Source organism: Glossina fuscipes, unplaced genomic scaffold, assembly GCF_014805625.2.
Source record: "Glossina fuscipes isolate IAEA_lab_2018 unplaced genomic scaffold, Yale_Gfus_2 0, whole genome shotgun sequence".
In the NCBI taxonomy this organism is placed as follows: Eukaryota; Metazoa; Arthropoda; class Insecta; order Diptera; family Glossinidae; genus Glossina; species Glossina fuscipes.
This window is the reverse complement of record NW_023998414.1, coordinates 32,988,122-33,012,485: the sequence shown is the minus strand read 5'-3', so window position 1 is coordinate 33,012,485 and position 24,364 is coordinate 32,988,122. Positions and strand designations below refer to the sequence as shown.

The 24,364-nt window shown below is 32.1% G+C and overlaps 1 protein-coding gene across 2 annotated transcripts in view; it reads right to left on the bottom strand.

The window, feature by feature from the left end:
• Positions 1–664: 664 nt before the first annotated feature.
• LOC119642285 (ras guanine nucleotide exchange factor B-like) overlaps positions 665–24,364 on the bottom strand; it is a 73,841-nt gene continuing 50,141 nt past the window's right edge. For both annotated transcript variants that reach the window (XM_038041382.1, XM_038041390.1), the window contains 5 exons: positions 8,684–8,824; positions 8,314–8,531; positions 3,122–3,474; positions 1,902–2,941; positions 665–1,801 (listed from right to left, as the gene is read on the bottom strand). In XM_038041382.1, the coding sequence (XP_037897310.1) occupies positions 741–1,801; positions 1,902–2,941; positions 3,122–3,474; positions 8,314–8,531; positions 8,684–8,824 (2,813 nt within the window). In that variant the 3' untranslated portion in view covers positions 665–740. The remainder of the gene's footprint in view (positions 1,802–1,901; positions 2,942–3,121; positions 3,475–8,313; positions 8,532–8,683; positions 8,825–24,364) is intronic.

Genomic DNA, 24,364 nt, shown 5'->3' with positions numbered 1-24,364 from the left:
AAAAAAAAAAACCCGATGTATGGCTCACAAAAATTGTTATTATCGTGCATGCATACATTCGTGTATATTTGTAAAAAAAAAAAAAAAAATAAAAATCAAAAATATATGTAGAAAAAATACATCCAAACTAATATATGTACTTACATATTAAATTTTTGTTAGAATAGGTATAAATACATAAGTACATGTGTTCTATAAAATTTTAATAAAGGAAACCACATAAAAGTACAGCTAGTTTGCTATTTCTTCTTTTTTTTTTTTTTTTGTTTTGTTTTGTTTTTTGTTTGCTTTTGTTGCGTATTCAGTCTAAATTTAAAACTTACAATAAAATGCAAAATTTCAAAATGTTAGTATGTTTGTCCGTATTTATGTATAAGTAAATAATTTAATTAAATTGTTCACATAAACATTGTGGCAGTGTTCTTGTTTGTTGCATTTTCACTGTTGTTTTTATTCCTTTTTTTTTTATTTTTTTTAATATATTTTTGTTGATTTTTCTATTGTTTTATTTCTGTTGGTATTTGATTTAACTACCACTACTACATTTTTTATGAAATTTAATTTATTTGATTTTAATTTTTAATAATTTATTTTCTCATTTTTTTTTTATTCTTTTTAATGAAATGCTTTTAGTATATATATATATATATATATATATATATATATATATATGTTTTTATTTCTTTTATGCGTTGCGAAACCAAAATTTATTTGAATTTAACATGTTTTATATATCGCTCTTACACAGCGGTGCCATTAATCATGTCATATTGGTTATGATTGCCGCTGAGAACGCCTCCAGTATTAACACCACCACTGCCACTACAACTACCGAGACCAGTGCCATTATTACCCATACCGCTGCTAGTCTTGCTACCATTAAAAAGACTGGCATGCGAACGTCTGCGTTCACGCTCAATTTCGTCCAAATCGAAGCCGTCTGCCACTGCTGTGCTGTTACGTTTTTGTGCATCGAATCCATAAGTCCTTTGCATTTTTGCTGTATGTTGATTTTGATGTTCGCTGACAATGCCGCGTTTCACTAAAGTTGTTTGATTGTTACCTTGTGCTTTGATTTTAGTTGTGGTAGGATCATAAATGCGATAAGTACTTGTAAAGTTTGAGGGCGACGATGGTATTGCCGCTGGCCATTGTACCAAGGGTGGCTGTAAGCGATTTGAATTGTACGAGTTCGTAACGGATATGGTTTGATATGGTGGCTGCATATAAATCGAGTGCTGTTGCTGCTGTTGGCTTTGTCCATAACAATTATCCAATTCTTCATTCGATTTTTTCATTGCAATATGCGGATCATATCCTTCTGGCTGACGTGATGTGCCAGTCAATATGCGATTAAATTGCTGTTGTTGTTGTTGTTGCTGTTGCTGTTGCTGTTGCATCAATGCGGATAGACGATTTTGATTGACGTTATATATATTATTCAATTGTGCTGCGCTTAAGTGCAATGACGCTGCGGAAGGTATGCTATATTGGGAATCAGAGTTACGCTTGAAGAAAGTTCTCGGCAATGTACGACTTTGATATATAGACTGATTATTAGAGTCGAGAGTTAGACGACTTTGTGAACCGCCGTATGTACTGCATTCTTGATAATGTGGTTCAGCCATATCTTGTGGTATATTATCCAAATCGTACAGGCTCTTCTGAATCATTCTAACCGATGGTGCGTAGTATCCATGCAGCGATAATTGCGAGTTGAGACGTTTTAAGTGATGTGGTTCGACGTACATCGAAGCGCGACGATTGTAACGCATTCCTTGCTGTATAAACTTGGAATTATCTGTTAAATCAAAGCCACGAAGATGGGGAAATTAGTTTAATGATTATACACTTTCGTAAGATTATGGCTAACATTTAAATATAAGCTTATTTTCACTTACCATTCATGAAATGAAATGTTTGTTCACCACGTGGAAATTTCTTGAGATCTTCCTCTTCGTCCTCTTCATTGTAAACATCAACGTTAACTATGTTGTTATTGTCATTAGTGATATCTATGTCATTAACGGCGTCAACGTCATTATTATCATCTTCAATATCAATATCATTATCGTTTACAATCGAAATATTACTAACATCGTCATCAACATCGTCGTTTGGATGAACGCCACCACCAGGATATTTATTCGCGTTTCCTTGGCTATCATGTGCTTCTTTATGCATGAATTTGGTGCATACAAGTGCTGATTTCTGGGACTTGCATTGTTGTTTTATGTCATCAATTCGTTCATCTTGTTCATTGTCGGCATTCTCCTCGCCTGTAATATAGTAAATATTCTTTGGCTTTGGACGTACGCCAGCCCTTTTGCAAAACTCTTCAAAGAGTTCATCTTTAGTTTTCTTTATACCTCTCCTTAAACCGCAAAGACTTTGCGATACTTCAACGTCGTCTTCGTTTTCGCATTGATTCTCCCTTGCGGTTGCGGTGCCATTACGATTCTTAGGTCGTTTCTCGCTATAGTTGCTATCCAGCTGTTGAATTTTGAAGTTAGTACTTTTAGTTTTATTGTTATTGTTGCTGCTGCCAATTGTTTGAGTTTCAGTGTCGATGTTGTTGCAACGTGTACTTGTCGCCACATTGCGTTTGCGGTTGTAATCTCTACTGTTGTTGCTTTCCGGCACATGTGCCATATGACTTAATCTATCGTTGCTGTACGTATAAATGTCTGTTGTTGTAGAAATGCTGCGTGTTAAAGGAAACTCTTGCGGTAAATCACTAAATTGTTCTGGTGGTCGTGGCAAAGTTGTATGATTCATGTCTTTCGCCTGCAACGCCGTAAGCGACGGTGGTGGTGGCGGCGTTACCGTCACCATGGGCGACAATCGTTCGCAATTGTTGTATAGCTCGCTCATGGATTTTGCCAAATTTTTTGCATGTGCATGTAAATTGCATTTATTTGCTGGTCTCTCAAAATAATATCTGCGTAGCGTGGACAATAGCAGTAAATATCAATTATCAAGTTGCGAAAAATGAAGGCAAACGGAAATACAACAAATGTGCGAATGAATGTGAATAAAAAATTGTTTTTTTTCTCTTATTTATTTTTTTTTTTTTATTTTTTTTTATTTTCATTTTTTTTTTTTTTTTATTATATTTTACCTCTTTTCCAGTTCATTTAAGAACATAGTCGATGCCATGCTATTGGGATGTTTACGACACGTGAACGCTATCTCTACATCATTTTCATGCATGCTATTCTTTAAATTCTTCTTCGTTTCAAACGATACCGATTCGCGTCGCCCTGTCATGTGTATTTGATGTCTTTTGTTGTGATTACTTTTTCTACGTTCATTACTATTTGCTGTTGTTGTTGTCACTGATGCGACTGCTGCTGCTGCCGCTCCTGTTTGCTCTTTTTCATGCTTTTTATAATGCTTGTAGTTGTGATTGCAGTGATTTTCGCCTTCTTTGATTTTTTGCTTTAGACTTGTTAACGTAAAACATGGTAATCGCTATAGGTGGATAAATGAAAAATGAATGGCAGACATTATACTGTTGATGTCGCGTTCGCGTTGAAAGGTGTTATTAGTGGTTTGTTAAATTTGTTGAACAGTGTGTGTGTGTGTGCTTGCGTATGTATGTACGCATGCATGAATGCATGCATGCATGTGTGTGTGTGTGGGTGTTTATGTATTGGTATATAGTATAAAACTAATAAAAGTCAAGTGAATTTAAAGAGAACTTCATCGCGACTATCTAAGATTATATGAGCCGTTCATATTGAAATTGGCACAAGTTCAGTTTGCAAAAAGTAAGAAATAAACTTAAATAAATTGCGTTTTACATTTTATTCTATGCAATCTTTTCATTTTGAAATAAATTTAAAGATAAGTAAATTCTAATACGAGAACGCATCAAGCGATGTTACGATTTTAGTTGAGCATATTTCTATGAAAAATGAAATCAAATTGATTTAGAACAATAGTGTGAATGTCTATGAATGGCAAAATGGTCAGATTAATCTTTGAAAACATAGCTGCTTTCATATATTTCTCAAGTAAAATCGAATCAATATATTGGTTCTATCAAAATTGGCAAGAATCACCAATGCGTAACAAAGCCACAAGTTCATGTTGTTCTGTCAGAACAACATCTGAGAGAGAACATTCTGAGAGTATCTTTGCTCTCAATTAATTTCATGTATTCGCAGTTTATTAATTGAAATTGAATTTGAAATTAAACCTAACCTTAAAACAATACTATAAAGTTTAAAGGCGGATGGACTTGTTATCTTCTTATCTAAATTAAAAGTTATGCAAATCGAGATATCTATCATAGGTCATATATACTTTGAAAAGTTTCATTCACTTCAGTGTCAAAAAGTTAAATTCTAATCTAAGGAAGAAAATTTTCATTTAAAATTATGTACTGACTTTAGGCAGAGTACTTTATTACGTATTTAGCTACTTTGGTGGTAGGTGACTTTAGGAATGATTTGTGGATTGCGCTAGATTTTCGATCAATGCCTTTGTGTTCGATTTATACTCATCTTCAAAATGAACTTTTGAACGCTAGCTTTTCAACAAGAGGCAACCAGATAGAGAAAAAGACGAGCATACGGGACTATATCGATTTAATATTTCACGCTGATTAATAATACATACATACATACTTTTCATAATGTAATTACTTGTGGTTACAATATATCACCAACTTTTGGCAGCAGTTGAAGCCTTCTATAATCCATAACTGCGTACCTATGCGTAGCTCTTGCATCGTGTAAAGTAGTTATGATATTCATATCCGATATTATTGATATTCGCAAACGTACCATAAAGAAGAGAAGTTATGATCTTATTGGCACATCAATCTTAATTATAATGATGATTATTATTGCAAGATTTTATTGTCATTAATAATTGTTATTATTATTAATTAGGCTCATCTCAATTGTAATCTCCCGAATGAATAAGTGATTGAAATTGCGACTCTGTCTGTGATTCATTTTATCAAAATTAGTTCAGGCATAGATTGACTTAATATAAATTCTCTTAAATCTCTTAAGCATTTTAGAAATAAAGTCTTAGGTCGTTTATGAATTAAACGAGTAATGTGCATTTGTAAGTGGTTTTGTGAATAAAATGTGTAATAAATTCAATGGGCTTTAATGCACATAGGCGATAAGCTACAAAGCAGTAAATGGTATAAGATTTTTTCCATTTGGTACCATTTTCTTATCATATAACTGAGACAAAAATGAATGAAATTTAAAAAAGAAAGAAATTATTTTATTTTATTTTATTTTTTTTTTTCCTTTCTAGTAAAAAAAGTAAATTTAAACCGATTATTTTGCATTCAATTGTATCAGACACTGTATACCTTAATCCTTTCATCGTACACAACTTTAAGTAAATAATTCCTTAGCAGTTTTTTCACATATTCTTTTATTTCATTACTGGTTTCCTTTTTAGGAAATATAAAAACAAAAAAAATGATGGCTGCAATAAAAGCCACAGTTTCATAGTTTCATTTTAACTCGTTCCCTCTATCGTAATCGGTATCTCGTACCCTCATCTCTATCTTTCCTGAAAAGTTTTTACAAGTAATTTCAATTGCATTTCAAAAGCAACCACACATTGCGGTGCTATGGCTATCGAAAATCCTTAGTGTTTGTTGTTGTTGTTGTTGTTGAATTTTAAAGATTATAGAAGAGGGGGATATGAAAAAATGAAAATTATTCAATGTACTCTATGTGCCATGATATGAATTAAGTTGTTGAATAGCTTAAAATATCAGAAGTGAAGAATCAACAGCATAGAGAAATAAATTTTTAAAAGGATTTAATTCATTTTTATTACAAAATGTTAATAAAACGATTTTCCTTTTACGATTAAGCAAATAAGAGTCCTGTAACCGTCCAGTCCTGAATGTGGCATATGATGCGAAACCGCAATCGTTTCTCATGTTTTTTTTTTCAGTTTTTTTTTTTTTTTTAGAATTGCCTGTAACTCGACGTATGCATACATACATATAGATATCGTATATTGAGATATGTAAAGCGTTCAGGAGAAGAGTTCGTTGCGTTTTTCACCAAAATTAAAGAATTCTTTTTTTTTTTTTTTTATATATTTTAAATAAACGTTATTAAACCTAGTATGTGATATTCCCGCATATATTTAGCAAAACTATTATACCATCAGGGCAGAACTTTTGGAAATCCTGAGCGAAACACCTTTCAAACCTCCTAAACATCTTCTAGAGAGTGATATACTTGGACATTTCTCAACCACTTTCTCTCTCTCTCTCTCTCTCTCTCTCTCTCTCTCTCTCTCTCTCTCTCACTCTCTCTCTCAATCTTTGCCGTGTTAATAAACAAACAAGGACGACTTTTGTATTGATCAATTTGGGACGCTTCACTTAAATTACCCGCTCTGCACGTTTAATTTGTTGACAGTAGGGTGTCGTATTATCTTCCGTTACGCTATATATGTTTTCGATCCCATCAACCACATTGAATTACTTTACGCGGCTTTACATTTATGAAAAGAAGCAGAAAGGGTAAGAGCAAACGATTCAGCGAATCGGCGATAATCGCCATGTGAAAAAGCGGCGACAAGTAGACGGACGTTTCCGTTAATCTCAAACGTATTGCTGTGGATGAGCTGACGACGGGGGCAGGTAAATTATTACCTTACGCAGTTTCTGACCGATCATGGCTGCTTTCGAATCGACCACAATAACTCAGCCGCTCAGCTGAACTGTGGGTGCACCGTGGGGGACATTGAGCGGGTGGAGGGAAGAGGAAGTGGAAGACGATAGAGTTTTCTGCTATTACGGTCTCATCGCGTGGAGCGCACTAGTTGGAACCAAATCCCGCGGAGGAGTCGAACTAATGCGCCCGGGGGAGGGCGGAAATTTTAGTACGCAGGCGCCTTGGATTGCGAATTGTGTATCCTGTTCTTACGGGCCGGTTATAGAAGTTAGAGAAGAAATTTCGAAGACCTCTACCTCTGCCATAGCAAACAAAAAGCACACACACACATACACGTATATATGTATATACATGCACACACACACATATATATATTTCACCCGTTTTGCGCAACTTATCGTTAGTAAGCTTTCTTGTCTTAATACTACCACATTTTGATATCGTATTTTATATACAGGCATTAGGAATGAAAGTAAAGGGTCCCATAACTCATTCATTTCATTTTACACTTATGACTATGTTAAGTGTGTTGAGGTATATACATTTAATTAATTTACATTTCTAAACTTAATCTCTGGTGCCTTCTGTCGCATACTACTACAACTTTCAAAGACAAGATAAAAACATTTAGGTTGAAAACTGATATCCGCCGTATATACTATGATAATTTAAAACCTAACAAGCGCAAATTTCAAATGATAAAAGAATGAGAATTTTTAAGTTAAGAAGAAAAATCGTCACGTTACACTTACTATGAAACTTTGATTGATCTTGTACAAGAGCTAATAAGACCTCTTAAGCTCTACGTATTTAGGATTCGACGTAAATGGGAAGTTCCTTGATTGAAAACGATCCTTATTGAAGGATAAAATAAAATTAGCTTTGCTATGCTGATCGTAAAGACTAGAAACTACATTTATCCGTCTAAATCGAACTAGTCTCGACTAGTCCTTCTTTTCTTCTCTTGCTTTGTTTGTTTATTGTTAAAGCTTTCAGCTAAAAGTTGTGTTTATCTGAATTGTGAAAATTGTAAAGGTTGTAGTTACCCGATCCGTAACTTTCTTACAATAGCACGATATTATGGTTTTTAAGTCACATGTAAATTTATATCTTATTTACGATAAATTAGATGTTCTCTCCTGTTGCTGGTGTGACTGTGCGAGTGGATTCACTCTTTCCTCGTAGCAGATTTACAGCTGTCAACTAGAAATATCTATACTAAATTTTGGTTACCATTTTTCAATCAAAATATATATGATTTTTTTATCGTGGCATTGATTTAGCTTTTAAAATTTAACGCTTCATTGCTACATATATTTATTAATATTCGAAATTTTGTAAAAATATTTTTTTTCTCATTTCTTTTTCATATTTTACTTTAATTTCTGCTGATATCCTATATCTAAATGCGCGATTGATATATATATATATATAGTCATAGTTGGTTATCTGTCTATTTAATAAATTTGCTAATTAACCAGACATAAACTTACGATTAAATCAGTTAAGTAAACTATTGTATCCTTATGGGAATAAAAATTGAACTTGTCTTCTCAAAGTCTAATTTTTCAAACAAATTTTACAAAAAGTGTTAGCTGTGAGGTGAAATGCGAAACAACAAATTGAATTTTATACTTACACTATAGTAACCGATTTCTTGTAGACTAATGTATAGAAATATATTTAATAAACCGACAAATTCTGTCGCCATAAAACCGAAAACAAATAGAAAGAAACTTTGCCCGTAGGTGACTTTGAATAGCGGTGGCTGTAATGTTGATCTTGGACGTAACTTTGACCCAATTTCCGCTTTCAATATCGATATATACGTAATTAAGCCGATAAACATAAGTAAACCTGTTATAAAATGAGATAAATAGAAAGGAGAGCAATACATAAATAATGAAAGAAAATTTGGGCGCATTAACGTTTTTTTTTTTTTTTTACTTAACATTGTTAAATGTTTACAATGATGACAATAGCAGTATATATATAACAAACACACTTACCTGATACAATGAACATAATGCCAGCACTGAAATAATATAAATTATTTTGATGCGAACAAGTTGGTATAAGAAAAACAATAAAGCTCAGCAATAGAAAGATACCAGATGCCAAGAAGAACGGACATGATTTGGTAACGGTATCTGTTTAAGAAAAAGATAAAACAAAATTAAAACATAAAATGAGAGAAGATAAACAAGATGAAATACTTGTAAGCTCGTTTGGAGACTCTTTGTAAATATTCTTACATACTTATTATAAAAAAAATCAATAAAGTTCATCATATAAGAAAATGATATTCGGCTCTGGTTGAATATCTTATGCCTGCCAAAAAAAAAATAAATAAAAATAGATTCTATATTACACTCCTTTATATTTTCATACGATACTCTACAATATAGAGTTGACTCGGGCGATTTCCCTTTGTACAGGGACTGTAGGGTCAATCATACAACTTAGTGTATATAAATTTTAAAGAAATTTCTCTAGGAGTAGTGATCTAATAAACCAATTTGTTTTTTTTTTTTTTTTTTTTTTCTTTTTAAAAAAAGATTCGTTCTCAGCTCATCTTGTACTGTGGGCGTGTTCTTTGATCGATCTGGAACATTTTCAATACCAATCTGAATTCAAAAACTTTCATACCCAGAAAATGTTTACCACCGACATTATACGGACGGACAGACGGTCGAGGGAGTGGAGGTAGAGGAGGCAGGGACATTGCGAAATTGATTAAAAATTTGATATTAAATAAGAATATATATACTTTATTGGAACTTTGAAGCTCCCTTCTATATGTTGCAAACGATTTCACGAAATGAATGCATTGTCTGCCTTTAGTGCTTGCTATGAAAATTAAATACATAAACTTTAGCTTAATGTAGCTTTTAGCATTGGGAATACAAATAAATGATTAAAAATGAGGGGAACTCCAAAATGAATGACTGAGGCTGTTTCAAGCTTATTCCGTAGCTGCCTCCGAATGCGGATGGGTTTTGAATCACTTACTAACAGTATACAGTATACATCTTGCTATTTTGCGGATTTGCAATGCGACGGTAAATAGGTGCCGGCTTAAAATGCTCTCTATGCAAGTTTAAGACGAATTTGATTGAAAGTCATTTTTATTTAGGAATAGAAGTCGTGACTATCAAAATCCTCACTAAGATCATATGGGTTGTGTGCAATTATACGCTCGTTATATGAAAAAGTGTAATTGCTCGATAACTATCTAATTTGTAAATAAAAGGAAAAAGTATTTACAAAATTTTATTAAATGCATATTATTTGTAAAACGTTATCCATATTATCGGACTAATATAATATAAACATATAAATGAAAATTTTAACTTAATTAAGATTACCCTCTACACATATATATATATTTATATATATTTATATATATTTATATATATATATATATTTATATATATATATATATTTATATATATATATATATATTTATATATATATAGATGTTATATATATATATATGTAGATGTTATGCATATTAGTAACATGTTTTTCAAAGAGATTTCATTGCGAAATCTAATTTCAATTTTTAACTTGAAGTTTAAAATATCTCTCAGCAAAAGGATTTACGGTTTTATGCTATTATTTTACATTTGATATATTTAATATGTATTTCAATTGCAGATGATTTCCCTAGAATCATGTTTTTTAATAATTTTATTATGTTCTGACTTATTTAATGTGAAGAGAGATTTCTTCGTAGTGTGGGTGCGAAGTGAGTGCTATGAAAAGCATTCTTTTCATAATGCATATGCAATATGCAGAGAAATATTTAACAATAGCTTTGAAAATTTGAAATTATTTATTATATAATAATACAATAAATAAATTGCATAAAATATAAATTTATTGTTTAGTTTCAATAGACTTTCTATTTAACCAACAATAAATTTTATCGTCTACATTAAAATACAATATATAAAATTTTATTGCTTTCGCTGTTGTTGTTTCTTGTTTACTTTTAAGTGGTTTCCTTCCTTTTTAACAATCATTTTTTAAGATTTTTCGTTTTTCGTTTTTCTTTTTTTTGTTTTGTTTTTTTTTTTTCTTATGTAATAAAAATGTTATATAATGAAATTTTGTTTATTTGAAAATTAAATATACCTCTGGGCCATCCAGGTGCTGTATCGAATTTCACATTTTCAGGACGAGATAATAGTTTTTCATTTATATAGGTTTAATAAATATTCATTGAAAAATTTATCATGCATAACTTATTTACCATTTGCTTGCGTGATACCTGCCCTTTAGGTGACATTTCATTTTCGGGTATTACTACTAAGCGCAATCATGATGATGATCTGTTTTATTTTTATTTTTATTTTTATTTTTTTTTTTTAAAATTCAAAACTTTTTCGCTACATGGAAGCATAGTATTGCTGAAACGTTTACTTGAAAGGAAAAGAAACAAACTGTTTGACTGCGATTTGGTTTTTAGCCATTAGATGCCCTACATCAGTTTGCTTAATACATAATTCATATAACGAAATTTCAAAATACATTGTTATATGTGGGACGTGGTCGAAAATGTGATCCGATCCGAATCATTTCCAATAGGGTTCGTCCTTGAGTTAAAATATATCGTTATATCAAATTTGATTAAAATATATCGAAAAATTGCGATTTGTAGGTTGAACAAAAGAGAACAAGACGGATCGATTTCGTAAATCATCTAACAGACACCCTATAAGAAACATTTATAACCAATCTGGTGCAATTAATCGATATGCAACTATTTGACAAAGCAGCTATCAAAAGTTGTTTCTTTAGCGAAAACATCTGTTTTTCAAAGACAACACTGGAGAATGGGAATGCGTTCACTTTGTGTGGAAACGTTTACAACATGTAGAAGTACACTGTAGGGATGCGATAAAGTATACAGGATATTGATTAGAATCACTAGCTAAATCGTAGTCTGTATGACTATCCGCATCTCCTTTTGACGTCGAGTCTTGTATGCAAATTGATATTGGAAATGGGTCAATTCGGTTGAAGGACAAGCTTTCAATATCGAGTAAACTGAGAACACCTGCGTTTTCAAAAGGGAAAAAAAACCAAAAGTTATTTGCTCATTACCACACAAACAGCAGACAACAGATCAGGCTATAATCGAATTTGCATACTTGTGACGCCCAGATGCAAGTTTCAAAGATCCGACAAAGTATACGCATAGTTGATCGGCGTCAAATTCGGAATGCACCTAAGCGTGTACGTTTGTCCAATTTTTGCGGCAATCATTCTCTCGTTCGTAAAAATGAAAATTTCCACAAAATATTCGGGCAAAAATAGCTAAAACCAATCACGCCCATGCACTATTATAAAGTTTGAGAATTTAATTTTTTTTGATATTTTCTTTAGCTGTCGTCTAAGATAAAGATGATGGGTATAAAAGATCGGATCACAATTGGATATAAGTTTTCTTATCTGTGTTTTACTAATATGGTTATTTTTTACGTTATTTTAATTTTTTTCTCTACCTTTCTCTCTACATCGTTTTATAAATTTTTCAATTTTATATTTTATATTAAAACTATTAATTTCAGCTAATAATTAATAGCTTCAATACGAAACATCTTCGAGGCAGTTAAGCATTCCGTATGGTCTAGTGGATAGGATATCTGACTTTTATCCGGGCGGGCTACGAGTTCAACTCACCGAATGGGATATTGGCGGACAAGTATATTGCAGCATAATATATTTTAAAATTTAGATCTCGCTTTATTCTTTTTCTTTTGTGTAAAACTTACATCAACTCCCATATAAAATAACAAAGATTAGTCATTGTTCGTATGTGCTTTTCATTCTTTTAAACATTGCTATGTTTTTGTAAAACATTTCCTCGATAGCTTATATCCGTTCGTTATCTTTTGCAACCTCTTTATGCTTCTATTTTCTTCAGTTCATCGCTGTCATCATTTTTCCTTTTTCCTTTTTCAACATCAACATTTTAATTCTTAAAGCAATGAATTCTTCTTCCAATGAATTTAATATTTTGGGAGACTAAAAAAGTAACGATACGATGCTAACGAAAACAGTAAGTAAAAACACTATAGTAAGGCAAAGAACGACCGTAGTTCAACACAATGCTTCATTGATTGTCAGCATAAACTATTAAAGTTGCACCTTTTCGCCACGTAAACGTAGTACAGACGGAGTTAAATCTATAGTGAAAATAGCTCTCAGTTCACGGGTCTATTTCGGGTTATTTTGCGTTTTTTATCCGTTCGGCCAATCTTACCATGTACTATGTTCTGTTTCATAACTGGCGTAGAGTATAAGAACATTATAAATTGATTGCTTGATGACGTAACAATCGATATCGACAATCCCATATGATTTTGGAAATTGATTATATAGACTTTACGAGCCCCTATGAAATTCATATTCCTCTGTCCTAAATTGCTGTAATTTTTCCGCTTATATATACAACTTAAGGCGGAAGTAGTTTTCTTCCTTTCCGAAACGAGAAAATAAAATGAATCACAAAACCCAGAGCTGCATTTAACAAGGATAGAGATCGAATATAACCTCATTATTAGCTCATTAATCGTTTGATAAATAATTTGATTATGAAATGTCTTCGATTCGTTCAGGGATACGATGTTTTGCCAAATGTTTGCCCGACATGGATTTAATACATGGCATAATAATATGATCTGTCTAAGAATGCATTCCCGATTGATGGACACGTTAATAACAAATATTTTATACTGCTTATCAGTTCATCATCAGTTTCGCATTACCCAAAAATGTATTCAAGCTTGACATTCACATTGATGATCATTTATCTATCTAGCTTCGTTCGTTTGTCTTGAGATAATTCACTGATCTCTTATTAAACTGGAGACCATTTAACATTTGTACTCTGGCCTAGATACATTCTATGTATATATGCTAATGGGGAACAATTGCTAGATTTAGTTCCCTTTCAAAGGATTTGAACTTGTTTTGTTTCATTTACACATACGGATAAATTCAATATTCTTTATACTGAAAGTGTTGCGTACGGTAAACATAAGAAGATATACGGTGAAAATTCACGTTGGATTCACGCAGATTTCATTTTGTTTTTCATATTTTCATAAAAAAATAATAGTCTTACATAATTTTGCGTTTTTCAACAATTTAAACCTTTATGTATTTTAAATAAAAATTTGTTTATATAAATTTCTATATACCACTGCACTGTAGGCGGTATGGACAACAAATTAGTGTGTATATATGTGTGTCAATCAAATTAAAAATGATAGATAGGGTTGTGAAAATGTTTTCACATATTTAATTCACGAGCACTTTTTGAAAATTTTAATAAATTATTAAATATATTATCATTATTTTTTCTTTTTGAAATTAATTAATTAATTTCGAGTACCTGGTCTCTCTGTCTCGATAATTTCATTATTTTGTTTGACATTTAAAAAATCCAATAAAGTGTATGTTGTTGTATTTTTTAGCCGAATTCCAATTCTTTAGTCGGTTTTTCTCATTTTTTTTTCGTTTAATCTTCCTCAAGATAAAGTTGATGGATGTAAACGATTCGTTTACAGCCGACTACAATTCGTTCGTTTAATTTGATTTTTTTCTTAATACCACAGGGTTTTGTCAATTTGTCAAGTTATGTGATATTTTATTCTTGACATTGCGGCAATAATTTCAATGTTGAAATTTCTCCATTTTTGCTAATTGTATATTCAATTGGGTTTACGAATACGCCATCGAAGAGTGTATGCCTTAACAACGTTTGAAAACTATTTCAATTTTTTTTTTTATCGAAACAGTCGCTCACATATTGCAACATTTTTTTTGCGCTTATGTCAATTTATTTGTCATTTTTCTGAAATCTCTGACATATAACCGCTTATTTAAAAAACCAGTAAGAAAATGATATGCGGGCAGAAGCTACATTTTTATACTCTATAAAATTTGTGGAGTGGAGGGGGAGGGCCCCCCCCCCCGCCCCCCAGGACATAGCTGATTTTTTCCATCTTTGTAGAGTAAAACCGGAAATTTATATCGTATATCTATCTGTTTTAGTTTATGAGTAAGGAGCTGAGAACAGGAAAAATACAACTGTTCCCAGCTTTTGTTGCAGTCTGGGCGTATTCTTTGACGTTTGCTTCCGGACATTGAAAAAGTTTTCACAAAACAATTACATTGTCATATACTATAACATGAAGTGGACGTAACTGATTTTTTTGCTATGGTATTGTTCATAGTATATATTCCTCTCAGCTGATTATAGGTGAATTTTATTCCCTTTCTCCGCTAACGTTCTCGTACGCGTATCCCATTCTCCTTTAGCCTATTTTAAATACCCACCAGTGTGCGAGAATTTCCAATGCTTGTGTCAATGCTCGAAGTTGATAACTTAATTCTTGTGTTTGCACACACATGTTACACATTATACCCTTATCCTACGATGATGCTTATTAAAATATAAGGTCAAATTTTTTGCATTTTATGGTGAAATTTAGTTAAGAATAATGATGATATGATATAGGAATTTACTGTACTAAGATTGGACCAAATAAGTCTATTTTTCGAGTTTCTTCTGATTCTTATGAAAATTAAGTGCTTTAGATGGCACCAAATTTTCATTTTTTTTTTTATTTTATAATCATAATAATTGGAGAATAATAATAAGTTGTTTGAAGCAAAAATTTAATGTTAATAAAACTGGACAGTGTCGGTTCATGTTTTCGCTACCTTCCATAGAAGGGGGTTTTATCAAAACTAAATCTTTACAAGTGATACCAAGGTATAGATTATGATGTTTTATGCAGTAAATCAATCAAGAGTGCGACGTAGCGTATTTCATGGTCGACTTGACAATTGACAATTTTTAATCCTTCTCGCTGATCATTAAGTGTGCTAAGCTTCAGAGTGTTCTTCCCTTTCAAGCTGAGAGATTTCAAGCAGACGAACAGATGGTCATTAAAGAAGTGATTATATCTATAAGCTGAGTAACATATCAACTATGCGATCATTTTTTGTTGACGATTATGAAAACAACAGACACAGAAAGAATTTTGATGCACAGATTTTATAGAGAATCTACTATCGGAAAATGTCGCATACTTGTTTATTGGGCATTGGCATATGTGTGTGTGTGTATGTGCATGTATATTTCCCAATGCTTGTGATACCATTTCGATTCTACAATAGAATTACTTTATATAAAATTTTCCGAAACATTTTACATAATAAAATCTTTCATGTTTGGTTGAGTAACTGAAGTGGTGTGCATTCACTCATATATGCATAAACGCATACATCGGGATGACAACCTCTCAAAACTGGAAAAAAAAGAGACATATATGCATACCTGTGTGCGGGTCTGAAACCATATTGACGATCCCAATGCATTAAAATGTCTCATCAGAAACGCAACATATATAAATCTCGTATGTATTGCATTTTATTACATCAGCGAACATAAAAAGATTGTTTGTTTCCATGCGTGTTTGTGTATTGCGTGTATGAAAGTGGGCGTATGCTTGTGATAGCGTATCTGTGGATGCGTGTGTTTGTGCTTATGTTGGTATTTGTAAGTGTATGTATATATATGAAAGTGTGTATGTGACTACTATGACCCTAAGAATGAACGTTGCTGCCTCTATACATGCATACCTACATATATATATATATATATATATATATATATATATATATATAAATTATTCACGTATTTCCATATGAAAGCTATTCTCTTATTTGCATTTCGAATAACTTATATTTCGTATTTATATATATATATCAATATATTTATATATATATATATATATATATATATATATACAGAAGTAGATATATATGCGCTTGTAAAAGCAAAATTTATTTTCGTATAACAATAAATTGTATGTGACTCTCGATACTTGACTACTGCATTATTTGCTTGGATTCCTTGTGAATTCCGTGAAACGGTGTGCTTCGCTTTTTTTTCGTTTGCGTTAAAATATTCATTCAATATAGGAGTACTCATATGCATACAAACATACATATACACTTGAAAGAGATCTACATACCGTTGAAGGTATTTTAATTTCATTATTTTGTAAGTAACGCGAGCGTAACGAAGACTTGTGTTACGTAAATATCTCATATTAACGGAGTTGGAAACGAAACGGGAGATTATTAAATAGCATTTTCCGATGATCAATGATATGTCTGAGATATCTTTTTGGTGTCACTTCATTGCATATGCACTTGTATGTACGTGCGTGTGTGTGTGTGTGTGTGTGTGTGTGTGTGTGTGTGTGTGCGCATATCAATGAATGTTGCCTTTATATATATGTTTGAATTGAATTTCAAAAGTTCGTCTTTTTTACTGTTATTATTATTGTAAATATAATTTTTTTTTTTTTAACATTCTTTTATCTCGCTCTCTCTGTCTTTCTACCCTTTCTCTCTTTATGTCTGACAACGTCTGAGAGGTTTAGTTTACTTTGCGAGTAAATCATTTTTATTGAGTGTATTGTGTAGCATTTATTTTTCATTACACTGATTTGTTTTCTTTCATATTTATATGTGCATGTTTTTTGTCTGTATGAATGCAGACAATACATCTGCGTTCGTTTTTGTTAAACATTTGTGTATGTGATGTACAACAAATTTATGGTTTCGCTGTGTGGTCAATTGCGGGAATTTGTGTTCGATTTGGAAATTTGTGTCCTTTTTTCAGATTTTGCGGATTTAAAAAAAAAAAAAACAAAAAACCAAAAAAAACATAAATCGTAGAACACGTAACTGTAACTGTAGTTTATCCTGAAATTATTCTTTATCCCGTATGAGTAATGGATTTTTGTAAAGAAGTTACTTTAATCTGTTTGGTTGACTTTAAACATTGTTTCCGGTTCATTTCGTTTTCACGTGCATGTCGTTTATACTTTCGTCGTCATATGAAATTTCAAAGAACAAGAAAAACTCGATTTTGACATATGCACATATACACATATTACATATATTGTATTAAAGTTTTAAATAGTTTTACAAATGTTAAGTTCGAATAGCAGAATAATATCAGTATGTTATGAAATTCGTTTTTCTAAGATAGGACTCTCGTACCACTAGATCGTGGATATTCTTTTCAAGAGAAATGCACTTCAAAGTTCTTTTATTTACAATTATATTCCTCTAGAGTAGGATTATTCATCATTTATTTTTGGCAATACTTCCGATTGCTCAACTCAGATATTCTTCTTCGATTCACTCTGCCTTTCACAAATATTCGATTTATATACATTTTTACAAGCATATTACTATACAAAAATTCATGGCTTCATTTTCAATCCCTGTCTGCTTTTCCGCTAAGCGTTTTCATTGGCCGGCAGCTGAATGACACGCCTGCGTATGTGCATTTGGTTTTTCCCTCTGTACTGAATTTATGATTAGTGGAAAATTACTTAGCTGGAATGAACTCGATTTGGGATTTTCGTAACAATGCATGTTTTCAAATCAATGCATTTTCTATATGAATGTTACAAGTTAGGCATTTTTTTTAGATTACATACTGGAAAGGATAAGATAGACAGACGCAATAATCATAATTGGTAAACAGCTAAGATTTGCTTTTAAATTATAATATAAAACTGATCGATACCATTCGCTCCGTAAGCAGGCATCATGTGTAATTCGAACGATACTTACTTTTTGATTGTGCATTAGTGACAATAAGTATTTTCGAAACGGATGAAATAGTGGCCGAAATCTGAACTGTATATATACTACATGAGTAGTACCAAGAGAATTATGAGACCAATCTAACTTTCTCCTAACTCTCGGACATTGGATGCAAAAATTTAAATTTAATTACAAAAAAAAAAAAAAAAAAAAAAAAATATTATTAGTATACACTTGTAGAAAGGGCATCATCATCATCTCTCTCTCTCTCTATAAATTACTATCCAGCTGTACTATAAACTAATTGAAGTTAAGCTACTCTTTTAAGGTATATTTGTTCGATATGACGACTTTCTACATCGAATGAATGAATTCTTTTTATACCCATCACTGAAGGATGAAACGGTAAATTCATTCTCAAACTCTGAATTGATTTAACAATCTCCGTCCGTCCGTCCGTCCGTCTGGCGGTCCGTCCGTCCGTCTGGCGGTCCGTCCGTCTGTGTAACGTTCTATAAACGTTCTGCGGCTATTGTATTAAAATTTGGCGAAATCATCGAAAGTTCTTGCACGCAGCTTTGTACTGAACCCGCCTACACTACGACGTAAATTGTTCTATTTCCTATTTTCCAAAGGAGAAATAATTCGTTTTTTGCTCATTACTCACACATAACCTCTGTAGGAATTTGCACGTATATGGACGTCTATGGTAGATGCTATAGTAGACGTGCGAATATGTAAAAAAATGGTAGGCTTAGCCAATGTTAAGCCGTATCAAAATTTAATATTTTTCTCATCTGCAGCAAAATTCCATAAAGATTCACACAGTTGGCCAATATCATCTTCGGAATGCAACAAAGCGTGTCTCTCTGTTAGTACATACGTATGCGCAACTATTTAGTATCTGCGATAAACATTCTCTCGTTCGCAAAAATGAAGACACCGTCTATAAAATTGTAGAAGAATTTTCAAAATCAGCCAAACCGGTTAACGGACACACCCCTTACTTAAACATTCTTGCTTGTTTAGATTGAAATTTGCGTTACATATACTATTTGTTAAAGAGGACTTTACGTTATAAATGCTTTAGGAGGGTAACTTGAGTATTGCCCTCTTTGAAAATTTCCAAAATAATATCTAAAAATATTCTGAATAATCTGCTTTTGGGGGGTTCAGTATTCTACCATAGAGGAATAACTTTGTTGTTATTTTCAAAATTTGTAAAAACTATTGCTTAGTCCAATGCGAACATATGGGGATTTCGTTGTCGAAAAAAATTTATTAAAAGAATCTTAAGGTTAAACAGAATGAACGCCTAAATGTGTCATTAAACGTTTTCAGTTACGAAATTTCAATGAAGATTCACCTTTAACTCGTAAAGGAGAAGCGGAATTTTCAAATATCGAAGCGAAACAAAAATTTTCACATTTCCTTTTGTGGGCTTGATAAGTAGTTAGTAATATTACCCACAAAGTCAGAGATGTCGAAAGGTGCTTCCCATTGTGTCAATAATATTATTTCAAAAATACCGCAGGCAAGATATTTTTATATCGAATTGTGGCTGCACCTTGCGAAAAGAACAGTGAATCTCTTCTAATCATGCTCAGGGCAAGAATATCAGCCGTACATTGACGTGCATTGAGTAAAATCTAGGCCATATCGTAGTGGGACCGCCTCAGCTATTTGGATGCACTATAGATCGACCTCACGTGCAGCTCCTTCCGAGTATCAATGATTTTGCTGCAGATGTTTCCAGGAGTGTCACGATTTCTCACTTTCCTTACTAAGCGTGTGGGTTTTCCCGAAACGGAATAACAACTATTTTTTTTTACGTATGTATATGTATATAATGTGCTTCGCATACGCTTTACATAATGCGAATATCAAAGGGAATAAATGCAATGGCTTAGTAAATTATTAAGTTAATCTGTTTTATGTTGAAGTGCGTTAAAATTAATTGAGTAATGAGTTCTAACTTTCAATAGTTTATTTGATGTATTAGATAAACCAAATTATTTTTGAATGGATTTTATAATTCAGTTCGAATGATTTGAATATAGAAAGCTTTGTTGCCACTGTTGCAAGTAAAACGATTTCATTTATTTGGTTTTGTTTTCACAATTTAAATCTATTCGGTCTACCTTGATGTATGCTATTGAAACAACACTGGTTGAAGGGCTTGTGATATTCTATTTCTTTTCTAACTTCACTCTCTCTCTCTATCTCTTTCGTTCGTTATATAATATTGCTCTCGTTTCTATCAATTTAGTTCACAAATTTTTGTAACTTATTCAACTGTTAAAATATGTATGTCATTTTATTGTTTCGCAAATAGTAAAATAATACCCAACATATACAACCAACAATATATGGTTGAAATAGTTTTCACCTCTTGCATCACACACAAAAATGTATGCATACGTGTCTACGGATTTGCAAACTATACGCTCTCGTCATACACTATGCGAAATTTACTTAAACGCATTTCGCAATTGTTACGTGGCCTGTATAATATACGCTGCAACTAAAAAAAATATAACATTTTGTATGTAACAAACATATTTACACATCGCGCTTTGTAATAATATCGTATAGTTAGTTACAATATTTGAACTTACACTTACAAATGGAAATTTTTAGTGCAATAATTTAGAGAAGTAAGTGAAAAATTCCTAGATTGGCAGAATTGACTGAAGCAATAAAGAGCGACTTGCACTTATAGGCAATTGGATCGAACGGGGTTAGGGTCAATTGGTTGCCTTCGAGCTGGACGTTTCCGAAACCGGCAGATAGAATCGCAGCCCTGTGATATCAATTTCTTTTGCAAACGAAAGCATTTCAATAAGAGTGTTGTGGCAAATCAACCCAAATCACTTCCATCACATATCACACAAAGTCTTATTCGAACTATACAAGGGAACGTTAAACGATATTTTGTATTAAAGGGTACCTTAGATGCTATCAAGGTTTGCTTACAACTCAAGGCAATAAACAATCACATGACAAGGTATTTAGTTGTTTAGGGCTACTATGTTGCCTTAACATGCCAATATCATTTTGGTCGTGCAAAGTGCATTCAAGGGTAGAGAACTTTGTGATAGAGCAACTTAGTTCATCATGAATGCATTAGAGATTAGTGCACGTCGCTAAAAAAGTACAACTAATGAACGGCAAGTCAAACTGTAACGTAGGGTGAATAAAGTAATTCGAAACAAGTCGAAGAGTTCTCGTTACATACCGCAAGCTATCAGTGGCACTCAGTTTCTTTACCCTTAATATTCCTTTACACACTATTAGAATAAAAAGACATTTAGTAGTAGTAGTAGTAGTAGTAGTAGTAGTAGTAGGCTTAGTCGAGGCAAGTGTCGAGGTCTTTGTACTTGGAAACAAAGAAGTAATAATAAGTCAGCATATGATGCCATGTCTTTGATGGTATCGTCTAGTTCGCTCAATCGTTGCAGCTAGAAAGCTTTCAAAATAAATTTTGAACAGTCACTTAGACAATTGAAAGGCACTTGCAAAGCAGCAAAGTGTTGTTAAGAAGAGTCAAGAAAGTCAATAATTGATGCCATTGTTATCTAAACGAAATTTTAATAAACCAAAATATTTAATCATTAATAAATACTGTGCATAGACCGAAAGCTTACGATATTAGGCAGTAAGATCAGTTCGATTCTGTTTCGTAGCCTTGACTGATAACAATGGAGAAAATGTCGTTACTAGAAATCGTTACTCGAACTGAACACACACCTAATAAGAATCATTATTCATTATTCTTATTTATAAAAATTGGTTACAGTTTGACTTAATTGACTCTGATTTGTGTCCGTCTTTGCAATAGAAGAAGAAAAAAACAAAAATAACATAGAGGCCGACATTATTCTCGTTCTCATCAGGCTAAACAGATGACTTTTCGAGTATTCAGATGTCGATTTGATAGATCGTATATATATATATATGTATATATATATATATGCAATCTGAATTCGGCTGATGATTTCTTTGCATTTCCATAAGCGAACAAAACAAAGCCAAATGAACTACAAGACCACCGCTTACGGCCTCGAAAAAGTCGTTTAATGAATTAAAATTTCCTACTTGATAATTAACAGATATAATTATTGATTAGAATGAAAAGTTATATGCCGGCCATTATATAACATATAACATATAACATATAACATATAACTTATACAATTGTTTTAATCATTAACGAATCTGTTGATCCGATTTAGATTATTTGTATAGTTGATAGTAGCGAGTAGTAGCGACTTGAAAATATGAAATTATTCTACGAGATAAATATTTACGACCTATAAATTCCTGGGCGAATTGAATGCCTGATTGAATAACTGATCATCAATTTGTAGATGGGATCTTATCGCTTCAAATAGTGGTAACTGAATATTGCTAACTAAAAGTAATTGATTTAATTGATAGACGATATGTTATTGCGATAAAACATTATTGAGTGTAAGTGAATTTCGCAAAGTGTATTTAATGTGACATACAGTGGGTATGCCATACTTCCTTTTTCATTTAACAGTACTTCGTTTAAGTGCACAGCATATCCATATAAACAATACGGTTTGGCTTTTGTTAAGCTTTCATTGCTTATGCAGTATGCTGAAGGATGAGGTTATTTGTTTTGAGCGTAGGTAAGTCCTTTGCTATTGTATGTTATTGATGTTATTGAGCATTTTAATGACTTCCGGTTTAATGCATTTCACGCTGATAGTGTTCGCGTTATTATTGCATTCTTGTTTACGACACACTGTGAAATTTATTACTTTTCATACTTTTTATTTTGTTTTGTTTTTGTTTTTTTTTTTTCGGTTATATTATATTGTTAATGTTTTATGTGACATATTTGTTTGTCTATTGTCTGTTATTTTCGGTGTTTCGTTTTTCTTTCATTCGAAAATACAATTTTTTTTTTTTTTTTGCATCTGTATGAGGAACGAATAACGAACGTAAGGGGCTTAGATTGTGAATATTTTAAGTATTTTATTTAGAATTTTTTGATTATTTTCATTCATTTACTATTTATTATTCTTATTACAAAGAATGTTTCACATTTTTTACATAATATTTTGTAATTATTTAGTAAAGTTTACAATTGCTTTAAAAGAATATATATATATATATATATGTGAAGCATTTTGAAATGAAATGAAATTCTTATATAAGATGAAATTATTGCAACATATTTTTATAACTTAACATAAAACTTAAGGTCTGCAATTCATGGGTCATAATGTAAACAGCCCTCCTTGTAAATTACTAGTTGTATCTAAACAAATATGTGCAAGGTATGTCCGGTAATTTCAAACCAAATTAACTTTTAATTTATTGAAAAAATATTTTAAATAAATAATTAAAGAAAAAATGTATACATGTGTGTTTGTCATTTCAAAATCGTAAATATCTTTCGAAATATCTTAGCAAAATGGAATACAACAAAACAAAATTTCATGTCTAATCATCGCAAAGTAATTCGTTCGTTCATTCGTTCGTTCGCCCCTTAAACAAATTCCTGTTGTTTTATTCTATTCGTATATAGGAGCCAATTATTTCGCATAACATCTATTCTATATGTCATAACATCATATTTACTATAAACATTTGATTAATTAAATTTTATTTTCCGTTAAGTAAAAAGTTGGCGACTTTGTGTTTGGCTCAACACATGGCTTAGACATGGATAACAATAAAATTGAATCGAAATTTTGAAAAAGTTCGCTACGCTTTACAACTTTATGTTACTTCGACAAAAGCGATCGTGATTGACAGGCAAATAAAAAGACACAGACTGCGTGATAGCACGAATATGATTAACTCGTTTCCGCTTTAATGGTTCCCACGTTAAAGTTGCATAGCAACATTGTAGATCATTGGTTGATAGAGTCAATGGAACTACTTTGAAATTTTGAGGAAGAACAGCATATATCATCTGATAACATCTATCTCTGCGTAACTTAATATTGACCAAACATACATTTTTGAATCGTTTACATACAACTGGGTATGAAAAT